This window comes from Halichoerus grypus, chromosome 1 (genome assembly GCF_964656455.1).
Source record: "Halichoerus grypus chromosome 1, mHalGry1.hap1.1, whole genome shotgun sequence".
Classification (NCBI taxonomy): domain Eukaryota; kingdom Metazoa; phylum Chordata; class Mammalia; order Carnivora; family Phocidae; genus Halichoerus; species Halichoerus grypus.
In genome coordinates, this window is record NC_135712.1 from 216,496,566 (window position 1) to 216,515,930 (window position 19,365).

At 55.2% G+C, this 19,365-nt stretch overlaps 1 protein-coding gene across 4 annotated transcripts; it reads left to right on the top strand.

Moving 5' to 3' along the window:
- Positions 1 to 5,543: 5,543 nt before the first annotated feature.
- Positions 5,544 to 17,590, top strand: PLPP2 (phospholipid phosphatase 2). Of its 4 annotated transcripts, none has more exons than XM_036100651.2 (6): positions 5,544 to 5,786; positions 8,679 to 8,830; positions 9,054 to 9,331; positions 13,401 to 13,458; positions 13,697 to 13,873; positions 14,019 to 17,590. In XM_036100651.2, the coding sequence occupies exons 1-6, from the start codon at positions 5,663 to 5,665 to the stop codon at positions 14,166 to 14,168; spliced, it is 939 nt and encodes a 312-aa protein (XP_035956544.1). In that variant the 5' UTR covers positions 5,544 to 5,662; the 3' UTR covers positions 14,169 to 17,590. The 4 variants fall into 4 exon arrangements, with proteins under 4 accessions (XP_035956544.1, XP_035956545.1, XP_077914934.1 ...); XM_036100652.2 differs by having other exon boundaries at positions 5,547 to 5,714; XM_078058808.1 differs by having other exon boundaries at positions 5,559 to 5,673.
- Positions 17,591 to 19,365: the final 1,775 nt, after the last annotated feature.

Here is a 19,365-nt window from a genome sequence, read left to right on the forward strand (position 1 = left end):
TGTCTTAGTGTGTTCTTACTGTTTTTAAGATTTTTATCTTTCATGCTATTTTTTTTTTTTTTTGCCTCCCTATTCAATAACGCATCCCCTCATATCTTTGCTTCTCCCTTCCTATTGTTAGAAATATCTTTTGAATGTCACTTTATTCGTTTCCTCATCCTGTATAGTTGGCAGTAAATCACATTCTGGGTAAAGGAGTGAGTAAGGGGTTTGTTCCCTCACAAGCGAAGAGACATAGAAACACGTCCATAAATGCTGCATTCCGACACGGCGCTCTCATCCCGGAGAAACGGATCCTAAAACATTTGGCTTTTCTGGAGACTTCACACGCCCATGTGTGATTGTGTGGAGACCCTAAATAGGGCTTCCTGGCTGGTTTGGAGCAGTTTGATCAGGGGGTGCCTTGCTGTGTCCGCTTCGTGCATTCCGCGCTCCTCCTCGTCTTTCTGTGGCTTGACGGCTCCTGTCTTTGAGCGCCGAGCGGTATTCCAGCACCCGGACGGACAGCAGGTTATAACCCACTCTCTGCCGAAGGACACCTTGGCCACGCTCAGGTTTGGGCAGTTGTGGATAAAGCCGCTGTAAACATCTGTGTGCAGGGTTTCAAACCCGCGAAAGCCCAGAGCTGAATCGAACGGTGAGGGTCTGTGTAGTTTTGTGGGACAGCGTTTTGCGTTCCCGCCGGCTGCTCTGCGTCCTCACCAGTACTTGGTGGTGTCCGCGTTCTGGATTTCGGCTATTCTGAGACGAAGCGTCGCCGGAGCTCATCCTTGTCTGTGGCTTTTGAAGGTGGCTGTTTGTGCCTGGGCTCACTTCTCCCTTTGGCCCCGGGTTCGCCGGTGAGGTGGTCTGTCCCTGTAGGTGCTGCCGCGTGGATGGCGGCTCCGCGGCTGGCGTGCTCCCCGCTCTCTGGGCTGGAGAAGGCCCTGTCCCTCCACTCTGAAGCACTTCTTAGTTTTATTTTATTTTTGCCAGATATAGGGTTCCTGGTTGACTTTCTTTCACCATTTTGGATATGTTTCATTGACTCCTGGTATCTGCTGTTTCTGATGAGAAATCCCTGTGTTTCTGCAGGTCTGTCCCCGATGGCGTTGCTTGTTGTGGGTTTGGCGCCGGCAGGTGGATGGGGACGCACTTAGGTGTAGCTTGTCTGCGGAGCTGTTAGGGCTTACGGGCCGTGCCTCTCCTAGGTTTGGGGCATCTTGGCCATTGTTTCTCCCGACATCTCTGCTGCGCCCCCTAGTGTCTGGCTGCACAAGGTGACCCCAGCCTCTCAGACGCCGGCCAGTCCCCCACGTTCTTTAACTCACACCTTGTACATTTTGGTTCTAGTATGTGTATTTGGCTTTTTCTGTTTCTCTACTGAAATTCTTCATTTTCTACCTTTTCCTGTAGAAACTTAACCCGAATCTTCATTGTTTTCACCTGTGGGTCACTTCTGGATATTACTTCTCTTAACCGTTTTCCTCTGGATTGTGGGTCCCCATTTCTCCAGTTTTGCTGGTTATTTTATTTTATTTTTTTAAAGATTTTATTTATTTATTTTACAGAGAGAGAGAGAGTAGGGAGAACAGCCGAGGCAGAGGGAGAAGCAGGCTCCCCGCCAAGCAGGAAACCCGATGCAGGGCTCCATCCCAGGACCCTGGGATCAGGATCTGAGCTGAAGGCAGATGTTTAACACACTGAGCCACCCAGGAGCCCTTTGCTGGTTATTTTAAACGAGTCATTTTCCTTGTGTTGATGCGGACACACGAAGGCCCCGGCCAGGCTGTCCCGCGACCCTGGCTGCTGTGGCAGTTGGCATCTGTCTTGCTCAGTCCTGACGGCAGCCAAGGGGCTGGAAGCCGCAGCTACTGGACTTGCCCCTGCGGTCCATGCAGGAAGCATGTGTCCTTTCCCCAGTGGCTCCAGCAGAAGCCCCTGAATATCAAGGCTTGTGCCCGGGACTGAACGAGTGACCGGCCAGGCCTGGGTCAGCTGCCCACCTGAAGAGGGCACTGGCCAGGGTGGAGGGGGACAGGAGCAGAGAGCGTGTGGGCGGCGGGAGCGGCAGCTGGGTCTGGAGGAGCGCGGAGGCCGCAGGGCAGTGTTGGGCCAGGCGACGGGAGGTGTGTTTGGGAGGTAGCAGGAGCAGAGTTGTGCTTGAGGAAGACCGGCTGGGAGTGGACACCAGGGGCCGTGTTGGTCAGCCTGCACCACAGGTGCAGCCCTGGCTGTGAAGGAATGAGCAGCTCATGCGCTCTGGCCATGACTCAGGGAACGCTGACCCCAGGCTGAGGGTCCCTTGGTCACTAGGCCACGTTCATTCAGTCGGCACTGATTGGGTATCTGCTGGGTGCTGGCCTCTGCCCCGGCAGCTCAGGGCTGGGGAGGAGGGGATGATAGGCAGACACATGGAAATGACGCCAGAGCTCCCAGGAGGTGGTGGACACGGCGGGGGGTGGGGGGTAGGGGAGCGGAGAGGACTGTGCCATCGGGGCAACTTAACCCGGGATTCGGAATTCACTGATGTTGGCTTCTGAACTGAAGGTGACCCCAAGTACCTGCCCCATCGTTTCCCGTTTGATTAACCCTCCCGGGTGCTTCCTAAGGAGTTAGGCTCTCGGTCAAGCAGGTCAGTACAGTCTCAGGGCTTAGGTACCCTCCAGTGCCCGTTATGCAGATGGACAGACTGGCCTGTCACAGCCCCCCAGGGGTACAGGCTCGACTCCAGGACCCTTAGCGGGGGCAAAGCCCCAAGTCTGGAAGAACTCCACTGTGGCCTTTCTGAGCCCCAAGAGTACACTTTCAGGTAATCTCTACACCCAACACGGGGCTCGAACTTAGCCCCCAGAGAAGTGCATGAAGGCAGGAGTGGTGCCCTCAGGTGGCACCCACTGTGTGCCGGGCACCTTTCTGCCCACCTCCCAGGCATCTCTCCCTAATCTTCACTACACTTGGAGACACCTGGAGCCCATCAGGTTGACGAGAACTGACCATTTCTGAGCCCTGAGCTCCACTCCCTCGTGGATCACCAGGCACCGAGGACTTGGTTCTGTCTCTGGGGGACATAGACAAGTCCCTGGGACCCAGCTGGGGGCTGTCTGCCACCTGCAGGTAGGGGAGGAGCTGTCCAGGTCTGGCTCCCAGTCCAGGCTCTGTCCCTCAAGCAGGCCTCACTGGCCTGGGGTTCTTCTGTACAGACTCCCTGCGATGTGGAGGACCCCAGCGAGCAGATGCGGGAGCCCTGACCGCGATCCTAACCTTAATGCTAATCCTTGCTGCCCTCATTAGATTTTAATCCTGCCCCTGCCCCGGTGTTTTAAGGACAGTGTGAGACTGAGGTCAGCGGGGAGGGCAGTGGTTCCAGCCCCATGCGGGCCCTCCAGCCATGCTGTTTTCCAGGCTCATCTTCCTACCCATGGTTTCTGTGCCCACAGGAGCCTCCCTTAGAGACCTCCTGGGTCCCACCTGCAGCCCCGACTCAGGCCATCCCCAGTACCACGCCTCCTCTGGCAGGCTTCTCCCAGCGATCTCCCCACCCAGCACACAATAGGTGCTCAGTAAAGAACCCCACCTTTCCTCGACTCCAATAGAGCGCTTCACTTTCTCTACCTTAACTGAGAATGGGTAGTCACCCCGAGGTTAAAGTGAGAAAAGGTCAGTAATAAGGAGGCCAGGTAACACTTATGGAACGTTATGCCGGGCTGTTGCTTCACATATAACTGATGTTACATGCTGTGGATGCTGTTCACATAAAACTCATCGAGTAATTCTCACAAAAACCGTGATCCACTACGCGCTGCCTGAATGAGTGAACGAGTGAATAAGGGAGCCGGAGCCCGGGACTTGCGTCTCCCTGAGGTCCGCCCCGCTCTGTGAGTGGCAGCCGGAAAGCCAGTGAGCAGAGCCTGAGCCCACCTGGGCGGGGCCGCGCCTGCCGGAGTCGGAGACGCGCTGGATCCCGCTGAGCCTGAAACCAGCCCCTGCGACAGCCCCACCCCCGCCCAGACACCGGAAAAACCCTCCCGCCTGGAGGAAGAAGTCTAGGGACGGAGGAGGAAGCTGCATTTTTTTAGGATGTGCGCCCCCCCGCCCCCAACTCCTTGCCGTGTGCGGTTGGAAAGGGGAGGGTGCTGGGAATGTGCGTCCCACACCGTCTCTCCGCCACACCACAGACGGAAAATCCGAGTCTAGGAGTTTCCATGCTGGACTTTGTCATGTCCTGGGGCGGGGTGGGGTGGGGTGGCGTGGGCTGAGTTATTTTGAGTGTGCGTATGGGGGAGTGCCTCTGCCGGCTGCCCAGAGCGGGGTAAGTTGTCTGGGGTGCAGAGGAGCTGGCCCTCAGACATCCCGCCCCCCAACCGTAATGGCCAAAGAGCCCGAGATCCGCTGTGCACTGTCCCCCGACTTCCAACACCTTGGCTCCCTCTTGGAACCCCCTGCACCCCGCAAGTGCCGGTGTCCGGTCATCCTCCCAGGAAGCGGGGTCAAGGGGGCTCTGCGTGGAAGCCCCAGTTGCCTGACCTTGGGTCAGGGGCTGCCTGTCTCTGGATCTGACTCCCTTCATCTCTAAAAAGGGCCCAGAAACATCCTCTGTTTTAGGATTGTTGGAGGAGCTGGGGTGGTGAATGTGTTTACGAGGCCAAGGGAGCAGACCCTGGGGCCAGGCCCCCTGGGTTCAAGTCCCAGCTCTGCTTCTTCCCATTGCATGACCTAGAAAGAGAGATAGAACCTCACGTGTCATGTTTCCTGCCAGGTCAAGGCAGGGCTCTCTCCAAGGCTTCTCAGACGGTTTCAGCCCAAAGGATCTAGTAATGGCCCCTTGGGCCTCCGTTTCCCTGACGTGGATGCTCGTGACCGTTGGGCGCCTCCCAGCTCAGGGCTCCCTAGGACCTAGTTGGGGTGCGGGGCATAGACTGTTTTCAGCTCCTGCCCTCTCTGTTTGCTCTTGTTGTTAAGGTTGGGACAGTGAGTGTGCTACATGGGAGCGGGGCCCGGTGCCAACAGCCTCCAGGGTGGGTGTTGAGGAACTTGACCTTCTGAAATGCCACGCATCACAGGAATGCCGGGATTTTAAGCATTAGGCGTGAAGAAAAACCCCTGCAATGACGCCAGGACACTCCATCAGTTTTGGGGCACTTCCTGACTCAGAGGTACTCAGATGTACCCAGCATCTGAGTACGAGGAAACCCGGGGACACGTCCTGCCGGGTCTGCCCTCTCGCGCGCTCCTCCGTGTGTGCGTGGGTGCCTTCCTTCCTTCTGGCCACCCGCCCCTTCCCCGACCCAGCCGGCCCAACCTGCGGGTGACGCCCTGGGGGGCTCTGGACCGCTGTCCCTCAGCCTCAGCCTCCCGCCTGCGGTGGGGGAGTGCCGGGCGCAGACGACCTCTCCCGCCTCCAGACCCGGGTGGGGTCTCCCGCTGTCCCACGCAGGCACTCTCCACCCCGCCCCTCCCGGCTCGCCGCGGCGGGGCGGGGCGGGGCGGGGGCAGAGTCCGCCCCCTCCCCTCGGGCTGCTCCGCCCTCGCCCCGCCGCTCCCCTGCCTTCCCCTCCACGCCCCGCCCCGCCCTGGCAGGGCCTGGCTCGGCGGCCATGTGACCCCGCGGCCTGGCCGGGCGCGACGGGACGCGCTGGGACCGGCGTCGGGGGTCGCGGGCGCGGCCGGGGGCGGGGGCGGCATGGAGCGGAGGTGGGTCTTCGTACTGCTCGACGTGCTGTGCGTGCTGGTCGGTAAGAGCCGCGCGACCCGTGTGTTGGGGGAGGACCCCGCCCCCCGGCGGTACACGCCCCGGGCCCCCGAAGGTTGGTTTGTGGGGGCGGATCGGGGAGGCCCCTGGGGGCGCGGGACCTCGCGGACTGCCTCCGCGCCCCGGTGCCAGCGGGCGCCCTTCCCGGCCTCGGTTTCTCCCGGCCGTCCCGGGTCCCCCCGCCCGCTGCAGCAGGAAGTCGCAGCCGGGGGGGCTGCACGCGCCTCCCTCCCCGCCGCGCCCGGCCGGGGCGGTGATTCAGGAGGGCGGCGGTCCGGGTTTGGGGCGCGGCCGCGGGTCACCCGGGCGGACCTCCACCCCCTGTCCCGGGATCGACGTCCCCAGCGGGCACACGGCTGGTCGGTGGGAGTCGGACCCCCTGCTCGGGCGGGGGAGAGATGGAGAGAAAGGCTGGGCCCCGGGCTACCCGTGAACCCGGCGCCTCCGGCGGCGCGGACCAAACCTGTCGGGCGGGTTTGCGGGCCAGGCTGGGGGAGGGGGCGGCCCGAGGCCCCCTCCCCGCCCTTCCCCCAGGGTCCCGGGAACAAAGGCCGAGTGTTTGCTCTGGGGCTGTGCGGACAATGGCCCCAGAATTCTACCCTCGGCGCGGGGAGGGGCCCCTCGGGCCTAAATCGCCCCCCCAGGACCGCTCCCTCCCCGCCCCCATTTGGGGTTCCTGCTCCTCCGGCGGGGTCGGAGGGGAAATCCCTGACGGATTGGAAAGGCCAGGCTCTCCTCCTGAGCCCCAGACCCTAACCCTGACCTCTTTGGAGTGGGCCGGTTGGCAGCAGGAAGAAGTCCCCAGGGGGCGTCTGCCAGCCCTAGCCATCATGTATTGAATACCTGTTATTTATATTTAAACATGTGTGTGGCACGTCCTGTATTCTAGACAAGAAGTGACATGCACATAATGAAGCCGTTTCCACCAAACAGTCTGTCGGGCAGGTTCTGTTTGCCCAGAGAGGTTCAGGCACCTGCTGGAGGTCACACAGCAGCTACCGGTGGTGCTGAGATTAGGTTGTGTCTTTGTGCCAGGAGCTAGAGGCCCAGGCAGACCCGGCTCCCATTCTTGAAGCTTCAGCCCATAAAAAGTTGAGTTTCCTAGGGTGACAAGGGGGCCCTGATGAAAATACGGGCTGTGTGTGTGTGTTTCCGGGGGGGGGGGTGATGTAAAGGCAGGGATGTTCTGCAGGTGTCTGCCATGAGGGCATGAGCCAGTGTCCTAGGCAGAGAGAGGCCCCAAATCCAGTGCTTGGAGCTCTACTTCCCAAACCCACAGGTCTGGTTCCAGTCGAGGGTGACTGAGTCTGCAGTGGAAGGGGCTGGGGCTGGGGGACAGGAATTGGGAGACAGACCTCGCTGCCCAGGCACCTTATGCCAGCCTCTTTGCCCTGCTGCGGGGGCAGGGATGAGGCTTGACTTGATGTCTCAGCGTGTTCTGGCCCTGGCCTCCCCCCACCCCCAACTCTGGGGGGCTCCTGCCTGGCTTCTCTGCCTCCATCCTTGCCCTCACTGGTGTACGAAAACATGCTCTGTTCCTTTGTTCCCAACTGTCTGATGTCTCCCCGCTCACTCCCAGCAAGATTCCCATTCTTTTTTTTTTTAAGATTTTTTAGAGAGAGAGAGACTGCGGGAGTGGGAACACAAGCAGGGGGAGTGGGAGAGGGAGAAGCAGGCTCCCCGCTGAGCCGAGAGCCTGATGCCCAGGACCCTGGGATCATGACCTGAGACGAACGCAGATGCTTAACGACTGAGCCACCCAGGCGCCCCAAGATTCCCATTCATATAATACCCTCCACCCCCAGCCCCCAGCTCTCCAGCTCTCCAGGCATGGGCCCACCTATGGACCTTTGCACTGGCTGTTACCTCTCCCTGGTGCTCTTCTCCAGATCTGCCCTGACCTTCCTCAGCTCCCTCAAGCCACCTTTTCTGTGTGGCCTACCTGACAAGCCCATAGCCTCCCTGATTCCAGTCGCTGTCCCTAAGCCTCACAGCTCCATGGGCAGACCTCTGTTTCCTGACTCAGCACTAAGTTTGGTCTCTTGGGAGGAGGAGGAGTTGGCCTTGTCCCTGACTCCTGTGGTATTCAGGCCACAGAAGAGTCACTCCCTTTTATACTTGTCACCTGCCGTGCTGGGGGCAAAGGGCGCCCTGCCTGTGTTTGTCACCCTCAGCTCAGCAGGCCCTGGGACCCCAGAGCCACAGCTGCCGAAACTTCTGGCTCCTGAATGTGTCTTTGGACCGAGCTGTGGAGGCCCTTGGTCTGCCCAGGGGTCTGCGCAGGGTCTGTCGACATCTCAGCTCTGCCCCTTACTGTGGTGTGTCCCTGGTCTCTCTGGCTGGCCATAGAGTGAAGGGCAGGGAGTTCTCTCTTTTAAAAGATGCTTATTAAACATGTGCGCAGGCCGAGCCCTGGGAAGGCTCCAGGGACAGCCTTGAGCATGGCGGACCCCCCTCAGGTGCTCGGTGAACTCAGGTATCACATGGTGCATAAATACAAACAGTGCCAAGAGACATGGAGAACAGACATTTCATCTATGAAAGGGGTGCCAAGGTGGGCAGTCAGGAAGGCGGCTGGATGGAGCTCAGTTTGGAGGGAAGTCAGTCAGATGTTTTGGGCGGTGAGGACGGTTGCCAGGTTCCTGGTTGGGTGCCTGTGGAGTTTGCTCAGGGAGGAGACAGGAGGCTGGAGGGAAGTGAGAAAGGGGAGGGGGTGGGAGATGTGGGGTGGGGGCTGTACAATGGGCCTGGGGAGGATTTTGGTGTTTATCTGTGGATGATGGGGAATCACGAGGGGGTTTTAATGGGGCAGCAGCCTCCCATTTGCCAGGTTGGTGTGGAGGCGAGAAACCAGGGGACCAAGGCAGGTGGCCCTGGGGCTTCGGTGGTGGGAGCGTGCGGCTGGGGGAGAACCATCTGGCCACTGGCTTCTCTCCCCTGCCCCCAGCCTCTCTGCCTTTTGCCATCCTGACGCTTGTGAACGCCCCATATAAGCGAGGGTTCTACTGTGGAGATGACTCCATCCGATACCCCTACCGTCCAGACACCATCACACATGGGCTCATGGCTGGGGTCACCGTCACGGCCACCATCATCCTTGTAAGGCAGAAGAGGCTTGGAGGGTGGGGCTGGGGTGGGGGATGGTCTTTGGGGAAGAGGACCCCCTTTGGAGTTCCCAGAACCCCAGCCGACTCAGGGAGGCTGGGCGCCCTTACCCCCTTTCCGTGGGGAGGGCCAAGGCCCAGGGAGCCAGGGCTGGTGGAGACGCTCACAGCCGGCGTCCCAGCCCCGCCGCAAGGCCCCTCAGCTGCTGCCTGTGCAGGTCTCAGCCGGGGAGGCCTACCTGGTGTACACAGACCGCCTCTATTCCCGCTCCGACTTCAACAACTATGTGGCCGCCGTCTACAAGGTGCTGGGCACCTTCCTGTTTGGGGCTGCCGTGAGTCAGTCGCTGACAGACCTGGCCAAGTACATGATCGGCCGCCTGCGGCCCAACTTCCTGGCGGTGTGTGACCCTGATTGGAGTCGCGTCAACTGCTCCATCTACGTGCAGGTGGAGAGGGTGTGCAGGGGAAACCCCACCGACGTCACCGAGTCCAGGTGGGTGCCGGGATAGCAGCCTTCACTCTGGGCCATGCTGGGGGACCCCAGCCGCAGATATTCCCAGCCCTGGGGGAGGACCCTCAGGAGCTGAATGTGGAAGAATGAGAAGGTTAAGGAGGCAACTCCCTGAGCAGAGGATTGTGGGGTTGAGGCCAGGTGGGGCCCGTGGGCCTGGGTGGTGTGGGGGCAGGAGGGGGCGTGAGGTGAGGCGGGCTGTCGGACCCCACTGGCCTGCTTCTCTGCTTTGTACTCTCACAGTCTCTGATCAACTTTTCCATTAATTGCCATTATTGTTTTCCTTTTTATTATTTTATTTTATTTTTTTAATAGGTGTTGTGATACATCAGGTTTTTTTTTAAGATTTTTTTTATTCATTTGAGAGAGAGAGCACGAGTGGTGGGGGTGGGGGCAGAGGGTGAAGCAGACTCCCCACTGAGCAGGGAGCCTGATGCAGGGCTCGATCCCAGGACCCTGGGATCATGACCTGAGCAGAAATCAGGAGTCAGATGCTTAACCAGCTGAGCCACCCAGGCATCCCCTTATTTTCCTTTTTAAAAGATTGAAATAAAATTCACATAGCTAGGGGTGCCTGGGTGAGTCTGTTGGTGAAGCGTCTGCCTTTGGTTCAGGTCATGATCTCAGGGTCCTGGGATCGAGTCCTGCCTCAGATCGGGCTCCCTCCTCAGTGGGGAGCCTGCTCCTCTCTCTCCCTCTGCTGCTCCCACCCTGCTTGCGCTCGCTCGCTCTCTTGCTCACTCTCTTGCTCACTCTCAATCAATCAATAAAATCTTTTTTTTTTTTAATATTTTATTTATTTATTTGACAGAGAGAGACACAGTGAGAGAGGGAACACAAGCAGTGGGAGTGGGAGAGGGAGAAGCAGGCTTCCCGCTGAGCAGGGAGCCCGATGCGGGGCTGGATCCCAGGACCCTGGGATCATGACCTGATCTGAAGGCAGACCCTTAACGACTGAGCCACCCAGGTGTCCCTCAATCAATCAATAAAATCTTTAAAAAAATGCACATAGCTAAAATTCACTAATTTAACTATCTTAATGGGTACAATTCATTGATTTCTTAGCAATTCACAGTGTTGTGCACCCATCCCCACTATCTTACTCCAGAATATTTTCATCACCCCAAAAAGAAGCTCCTTGTCCATTAGTTGTCAGCACCCTGTCCGTCCGCCCATCCCCATCCCAGTCCCCAGGCCCTGGCACCCATGAGCCCCCTCCTGCTGTGGTCGTGCCTTTCCTGACGATTCACACATGTGGAGTCCCACACCGTGTGGCCTCTCATGTCTGGCTTCCTTAATGTTTCAGAGCTTACCCGTGTTGGAGCGTCTATGTGTGTTTGCTGCACCTGTTTTGGGGCTCTTGTTCAGTGGGTGTGTCTTTGTGATTGTTTTGTCTTCCTGATGGATGTGCTGGTTCTCACTGTGAGCCCTTTGTCTCTCCTAGTGGTTTCGTTTTCAGGGTCTGTTTTGTCTCCCAGCAGTGTAGCCACGCTGGCTTTCTTGTGGTTGCTGTTTGCATGGAATATTTTTCCCATTTTTGTACTTTTCAACCTATTTGTGTGTTTGAACCTAAAGTGAGTCTCTAGTACACAGCCTAAAGTTAGGTTATTTTGTAAATCTATTTTGTACTCTCTGCCTTTTAATTGGAGAGGTTAATACATTTACATTCATTGTAACTACTGATCAGGAAGGGCTTGTGCTGTCTTGTTATTTGCTTTCTACATAGTCTTTGTTTTTATGCTGACTTTTACATTTCTTCATTACTGCCTTTTATGTTAAATGGTTGACTGTGCAAGGAGTTTGTGGCCATATGGCGCTACCCCCTTATGAGATTATTTTCACAAATTATATTTTTATACATCGTGTGTTCATCAACTTAGATTTATAATTACTATTTTATGCAGTTTTTAAAACATTGAGGTATAATCGGCATATACCACAGTATTAATTTTAGGTACACAACATAACAACGTTTGTATTTATCTTGAAATGGTCACCACAGTAAATCTAGCTAACAACCGTCCCTGTATATGCAGTTAAAAAAAATTATTAGAAAAACCAGGAATCATAAGCCACAAGTATATTAATACTGATGTTTGTATTGTGTAATTACCTTTACTGGTGCTTCTCAGGTCTTTGTGTGAGTTTGATTTACTGTCTAGTACCCTTCGTTTCTCCTGAAAAGACTCCCTTTTGGTATTTCTTATAGGGCAGGTATTGGAGCAATGAATTATCAGTTTTTGTTTATCTGGGAACGTCTTAATTTCTCCTTCATTTTTAGGGGATAACTTTGCTAGATATAGAATTTTTGGTTCCTTTGAATGTGTCATCCCGCTGCCTCTGGCTTCCAGGGCTTCTGACGAGAAACCAGCTGCAAATTGAATCGTACTGAGGGCCCTTGTTCAGGAGGAGTTTCTTCTCTTGCTACTTGCATGATTCTCACTGACTGTCCTTTGGCAGGTTGATTACACCGTGTCTCTCTGAGTTTCTCCTTTGGGAGTTCATCAAGCTTCTTGGGTGTGTCGATTAATGTTTTTGATCCAATTAGGGAAGTGTTCAGCCATTATTTCTTCAAAGACTCTGCCTCTGTGTACCTCTCCCCTCTTTGGGTTCCCACTGTGTGGGTGGAGTCCCTGGTGCCCACTTCTGTTTCTCCCTTTTTTTTTATTCTCCGTTTGTCCGACTGAATTGTCTCTGTCGACTTGTGTCCATGGTTACTCTTCTGCCCATTCAGATCTGCTAGTGATCTTTTCATTTTGGATACTGCTGTTTTCAGCTCCAGAATTTCTGTTTGGTTCCTCTAGATAACCTCTGTGTCTTGGTTAGTATTCTCTATTTAGTGAGATATTGTGTAGCTCTTTGAACAGATTTTAAATGGTGGCTGAAACGTCTTTGTCCAGTAAGTCTAGCGCCTGGGCTTCCTCAGGGACGGCTTCTATTAAAAGATGTTTTTCCCCTGTGTGTTGGATACACTTTTTTTTCCCCTGCATGCTTTGTACTTATTTGGTTGAAAACTGGGCATTTTTTATATTGTAATGTAGCAGCTCTGGAAATCGGATTGTACTCCCCTCCCCAGGGATTGTTGTTGGTGTTTGTTACAGTTGTTGGTTGGTTGGTTAGTGACCTTTCTGAACGAATTTTGCAAATTCTGTATTCTTTGTCATGTGTGGTCATGAAGTTCTTTCTGTTAGCTGGGTGATCAGCTAGTGATTTGACAGAGATTTTTCCTTAGACACCTGGCCCCAGGAGAAATGTATCTCTCAGAGTTTACAGATGGACTCTGTGTGCTGTGCTGGGCCTGCCTTCAGTGTGCAGTACCTGAAGGTCAGCCAGAGGTGAGAGCAAAGGGCTTCTTTCCAGAGCTCCCTGGTGGGTCTTTGTGCTTCAGCTGCTGTGCATCACCCTGGAGAGCAGTGACAAACATTTGTTGTAAATGTTTCAGAGCAATGCCCCAGGTAGCTGCCTCAGCACCCGGAGAGTGGGGTACAGCCCCTCAGATCCACCAGATGGGGTCCAAACAGACAATCACAATTCTGTGCAGAGAGGTCTGTTCTGCTCTTGGTACATGTGGCCACTGTCAGTGCAATTCTGTTTGTACAGATGTTTTTCATTTCTCTTACAGATGGCTGGACCTTTAGAGTTTCTTTATTGGCTGCTTTCTCTTATCCACTGATGTCCTTTTTGCTAAAACTTGAATTTAATTCTTGTGTCAAGTACCACAGACGGAAAATAATCCTGAAACTGTGGTGTTAACTGCTTGCCGGACACAGTTGTCTGCCCTGGTTCCAAGTCTGTGGCCTACAATGTCCTTGTTAAAGACTGTGAGCCCCAGTTGGAGACTTTCTGTTGCATGGTCAGAGAAGGGAAAAGGGGCCATGTTTCCCCATAAAACCCTTCCTGTGCTGGTACCCAGACTGCGGGAAACACAGTGAGATGGGGGCCCCGGGGGTTTCAAAAGCAGAAATGGGAGTGAGCTCCCCCATCCCTGAGCCTGGGCCCTGGGCTTTGTTCTCTGTGCGGCCCTCCTGATGCCTCTCCTCTCCTTTCTTAGGCTGTCTTTCTATTCCGGACACTCCTCCTTCGGGATGTACTGCATGATGTTCTTGGCGGTGAGTCTTTTTCTCAGGATTGGCTTGTGGGACAGGCCAAGTCACTGCCTTCCCTGGGCCTCAGTTTGCCTTCTGTAGAAGGGGTGGGTGGAGGTGGTGATGGGTTGTTGGGCTGACAGGTGTGGAGGCCCCGGGCCTTCTGGCTCCGTGTTCCTGGCCCCAGAGCTCCCATCTGTGCCCTGGGTGTGGGGTGAGCCCAGCCGGCTCCTAGGCTGATGGCTGCCCTCTGGCCCCCCAGCTGTACGTGCAGGCGCGGCTCTGCTGGAAGTGGGCGAGGCTCCTGCGGCCCACGGTGCAGTTCTTCCTGCTGGCCTTCGCACTCTACGTTGGCTACACCCGCGTGTCTGACCACAAGCACCACTGGAGTGATGTCCTCGTTGGCCTCCTGCAGGGGGCGCTCGTGGCCATCCTCACCGTGAGCTCCCGGGCTTGACACCCCCTGCGCTGGGACCCTCTTGTCCTGCCCACTCCAGTGTTCCCCCTCAGAGCCCATTCCTCACCCCCACTCCCTTCCCGGGTCCCCTTCCCCTGCCCCCAGCAGCTCTTGCCTTCTCTCTTAGGTTCGCTACATCTCTGACTTCTTCAAGTCCCGGCCTCCACAGCGCTGCCTGGAGGAGGAGGAGCTGGGACGGAAGCCCAGCCTGGCACTGACGCTGACCCTGGGTGAGGCTGACCGCAACCACTATGGGTACCCGGTCTCCTCCTCCTGAGGCAGGGCCCCGGGCTCTGGGTCCAGCTGGGTATGAGGCTGTGTTTGTGGTCCTGGCTGGGCCCTCCCCTGGGGTGGTGATGGGGGCTCTGGACGGGCTCCAGGTGCCCCGTGCTGGTGGTCGGCGGGTGTTCCACCAACCCCACCTCTTGTGCACTGGACCCACGGCCTGGGGTTGCACAGGGCGGCCCCAGTGTTGGGAAGGGGGACCCTGTGCTCTCAGCTCCCTCAGAACCCCCTTTTGTTGGATTAGAGAGCTCCAGATAGATGCTGTTTTTGTAAAGTGTAATGTATATGTGGACTTTTAGTAAAATAGAGTAAAATAGAGTGTTTGCTCGACACGTGGTGTCAGCCTCTGTTCTTACGGCCGTTCTGAGCACGGTTCCTACAGCAGATGGGGGGACGCTTCCCTGCTGGGGGCTCAGCGGAGCTCAGGTGTCAGAAGCTGGTGGCGGTGTTGTCGTCTGAAGACGCAGGGAGAGTGGCCCACTCCCTCCCTGGCCTCACCCCGTGTGTGTCTTCATCTGGCTGTGGACTCGTATTGATCACACCCTTTAATAAGCTGGTAAACCTCAGTGTTCCCTGAGTTGTGTGAGCCCTAAGAGAGCAGGTCGTGGGAACGTGCAGTCTAGTCGGTGGGTCAGAAGCACTGGTAACGGCCTGGGGCTGGTGGCAGCCTCGGAGGTGGGGGCGGTCTCGTAGGACTGAGTCCTTAACCTGATGCTCTCTGCGGGCAGACTGTCCGAATTGAGTTCTCAGACGCTACCCCCCACCCCCCGATGTCGAAATTGGGTCTGGAAACCGAAAGAATTGTTGTTTGTGACCTGGTTAAGTGAACAAGGTGAATGAAAGTAACAGCCAGGCCCTCACGGGCTTCCTCTGGTCCTGTCAGCAAGGGGGAAGGCTGGAGGAAGCAGGCACAGCTTGGCACAGCGCCCAGGGCAAGGGTCTGGCACAGCTGTACGAGGCTCCTGCCATTGTCTGGACCCCGAGGAGGGCGAGGGTTGGGGAAACTCCGAGTTTGAGTTAGGGTGCAGAATTTGTCTCCATGGCCCTCCCCTCACAGTAGGGAGGCCTCTGCTGAAAGCGCCCCCTCCCCTAGTACAGGCCCCCCAATGGAAACACTCGAGCAGAAATTCAGATGGAGCTCAGAGCCTAGTCAGAGGGGCTGGAGATCTTGCTGGCAGCCTCAGGTGGCCTGCAGGGCTGTGCCCCAGGTCTGCCGCTGTGGAGCCTGAAAGGTCCCAGGTGGGGTGTGGGCCTAGGGCTGGACTCCTTATCCTCTTTCCGCTCGGGGATATTCTCCCTCCCTCCAACGGACCCTGCCCTCGGATCCTCCCATCTCGGCAGTGCCCACCTTTAACGGACGTGCCTGGGCCTCCTGGGGCTCCAAGTCTCTCCGCATCCGGCCTTCCTGGAGGACTTGTCCTGATTCTTCCCTGCTGGTCATGCACATGGGGCTCCAGAACCAGCTCCTCTTACTCTGTCCTCAAATGACCACTCCCTGCCATTCACAGAAGGGAAGTAAAATAGAGACTAACTGCTAGAAATACATACTTTTTAAAAAAGGAGATGTGGGGACGCCTGGGTGGCTCAGTCAGTTAAGTGTCTGCCTTCGGCTCAAGTCGTGATCCCAGCGAGCCCCGAGTCGGGCTCCCTGCTTGGCAGGGAGTCTGCTTCTCCCTCTCCCTCTGCCTGCCACTTCCCCAGCTTGTGCTCTCTCTCTCTCAAATAAATAAAATCTTAAAAAAACAAAAAAAGATATGTTCAAAACCTTAGTATAGGGTTTGTAATTGGGGAAAACAGAGAAAGTGAAATTGAGGAAAATCCGGGGTCTGGGCCAGAGCAGCGGCTCAAGAAACAGAAGGCACTGTGAGTGGTGGGTCCCTCGAGCAGGGAAGACGCGAGCGAGATGCCAGGCCTCTGGAGCGGGTTGTTGAGGGGCTGGCACCTTGAGACGATTGTAGAACATACAGAGCTCCCCCTTTCAAGGACAGTGTAAATGGTGGGTTTGGTTTTTGTACTAAATATGTGTAAAACGGGTTACTTATTTTTAAGTGTTTTATTTGTCCCCAGAAGCTGTTTTATTCCATACCCCTCGCAGGGTGTTCCAGTCAGGCCTCGGTGTGATAACGTGGCCTGGGGGCAAAGACGCAGCCTCGCAGCCCCGTGCTGGACGCCGGATGGAGACGGTCTCCCCGGCCACCACGACCTTGCTCTCAGGGCTGTGGCAGGTGGGGAGGAGGGAGCCCGGATGCCGCAGAACGCCAGCATGCTGGACATCAGGAACTCGGCTTCACCACCGTGAAGCTGCTCGGGGCTGGGGGGCCTGGGCATCCCGGGACGCAGTAGAAGGCAGTGACTGAGCCCTGGCTGCACGTGAGGAGGACGTACCCAGGCTCGGGGACGGGGGGGTGTCTGTGTCAGTGAAGGGGGCGAGGTTCCCAGCCAGACCTCACAGGGAGCCGGGGATCCGGGAGCAGATGGGAATGACGGAGTTAAATGCCCCTGTTAGCACCCGTGGCCTCACTCCCTTCCCTGGTGCAATGACCTGAAGGCCAAGACCACAGTGATGCTTTGGACCAAAACAGTGGAAACAACCATGGTAGAAACCACTCTGAATGCAGTTTGACAGCCGATGAGGCGTAAGGAGCAGGAAAACAGAAGGTGAGGAAGGTGAGCAAGACGGAGCTGAGGGTTCGGTGGTTGGCCTTGACCAGGAGAGGGCTCGGTGCTCCACGGAGACCCCAGGACCACAGCCGTGAGCCAGACAAACAGAGCTGTGCTGGCCAGACCCCTCTCCAGAGTCCTCAAAAGGCATAAAGGTCACAGCCTCTGGTCACAGTAAGCTTCCTGCTTACTGTTTGAGTCACGATCGTCTGGACACTTGGCACGCTTGTCTGCGTTGGTGAGAAAGCAGAGGTGAACTTTCTGGGTTCATTGGTTCTTACCGATTAGGAAAAGTTGGGACATTTGGTACCCCAGGCAGAGATGCTGGGAAGCTCTCACGTACGTAATTGCACACGGCTATCCTCCTTACAGTTTCACGGAGAAAACAGTAGGTCTTTGTTTTCCTCTTTATCCAAAGGGGATTTTTCTGTCGATTCTCCTTGGAAACTCCTAGATTCTTAGCCCTGGAAATATCATTTCTCATGGCCTCTTCTCAATGCCCAACATTTCCCCTACTTTCTGATGTTTTTTGAAAAACCCTTCCTAACTGACCATTGGATGAAAAGCAGGAATTTCATTTTGAGTTTTTTAGGTGCAAAATGCTAGTGTGGTTTTGTAGGAAATTCTGCTTCCTTTGGTATAGGTGCATACTGAAGTAATGAGGAGTGAGATTATGTGATGTCTATAACCTACAATCTTTCATGATGCAAAAATGTGAAGCAAATGTGGCAAAATTATAATACTTGTAAAGTCTCTGTGTTTGTGTTCATTATGTCACTCTATACTATATTTTGAGAATTTTTATAATCCAAAAAAGGAAAATTCTGCCCAAGGGAGTTTTCCTAAGTTAAACAGTATCCATGCATTTCTTATTTTCCAAATGATCCCTGTTTAAGTTGCAACAACATAAAATCCTGATTGAAAAACAAGATTTTATTAATCTTTAATATAAATTAAATACAATTAAAAATTAATGTTGGTTACCACCTGATATAAGAAGGCAGTTTTCCGGGGCACCTGGGTGGCTCAGTCGTTAAGCGTCTGCCTTCGGCTCAGGTCATGATCCCAGGGTCCTGGGATGGAGCCCCGCATCGGGCTCCCTGCTCCGCGGGAAGCCTGCTTCTCCCTCTCCCTCTCCCCCTGCTTGTGTTCCCTCTCTCGCTGTGTCTCTCTCTGTCAAATAAATAAATAAAATCTTAAAAAAAAAAGGGGCAGTTTTCCCCATTCATTAGCCACAGGCAGTGGTGGTGACAGCCTTGTCCCCTTGTCACTCTGAACATATATAAACAGAGGGAGAGGGAGGGAGACATCGTACTGTAGAATTAAAAAACCTCTGATTTTCCAACACATTTTCAGCAGCTGGACAGCTCCCAGGGCTCCTCTATCAGCCGGTGGACTCCAGCCCTATCTGAGACAAACATGCCAGTATTTTGGCTAGCCTGATTTTTCACAGTTGTGATTTGTGGGAAGAAGCAGCCCAGTTTATACATTTAGTAGCCCGATTTTGGGTGAATCCAGGACTTTGGGTGAGAATCTCCAGTTGGTAAAAGGCGGGAACGGCTGGCCGTAGGCACCTGCCCTGTAAAGGTGCACAGCTCCTCCGCGTCGTGTCTTCTCCCAGCTCCCAGAGGACCCGCTCACCTCGTCATTGTCAGAGACAAATAGCCACACCGCGTCCAGCCACCGTGTGGCAGCAACAGCAGTGTTCCCGAGGCCAGAGCGGCATCCCTGGAGGCCACCTGGAAACCGACCCTTGGCACTCTGCAGAAGACCAGAGGGAACTTGGGTGACCTAAATGGGAAGGAACAAAAAAGCATGTTCCATTTTCTTTTTAGTGGCAACAATCCAGGAGGATATTTCTGTGATATCCACTTGAAAAATACACCTTCCTTTCATCTGCCATGAAAAGTGCTGTGTGTATTAAACAGCTGTATTCTCCGGAAGAAGTGAGGCCATCAGGGTTTTGTTCACGGCATGTTCCACGTTCAACGTCACGGCAAGGTCTACCTGGATGAGACTGCTAAGGAGCTATTTCTAGGAGCTGCTGAGGTTTACTGCAGCCTATGGAGTTTTCCTTCTCCCCATCATTCCTGCTGGGGTGAAGAGCACCCCACTCCCCGAGTCCTGTGCATTCTGGTTTTCCATGGTGACGGCGGTGTAAAGACACACTCTCCCAACTCTGGAGAGGACAGACTTTCAGCTCTGCCCTGCCTCACCCTCATCTCCACTTGTGGGAATTTGCAGAGTTTGTCAGTGTCCCCATCTGGAAAGAAATAGCTGGAGGGGTCCCTGCAGGGACACCTGGGGCTTGGAGTTGAGGATGGTCTGGCTGGGTCCTGACAGTCACATCAGGGAGCTCTCCAGGGTTTTCCAGTCCCTGCCATAGGCCACGTAGACCTGATTCCCTAGGGACACATCAGGCAGGAGATTGATGTTCCTATTGGTCTCCTTTGCAAACCCCACGGCTGGGACATGCATGTGGTTGCTGAATACCCACCTGCACTGCAGGAGGAGCGTTAGGGGGGCAA

Coding starts and splice junctions, on each gene's coding strand:
- PLPP2 (XM_036100651.2), top strand. CDS start 5,663: ATGGAGCGGAGGTGGGTCTTCGTACTGCTCGACGTGCTGTGCGTGCTG. Junction 5,787..8,678: donor CACGCCCCGGGCCCCCGAAG/GTTGGTTTGTGG, acceptor CCCTGCCCCCAG/CCTCTCTGCCTTTTGCCATC. Junction 9,332..13,400: donor ACCGACGTCACCGAGTCCAG/GTGGGTGCCGGG, acceptor CTCCTTTCTTAG/GCTGTCTTTCTATTCCGGAC.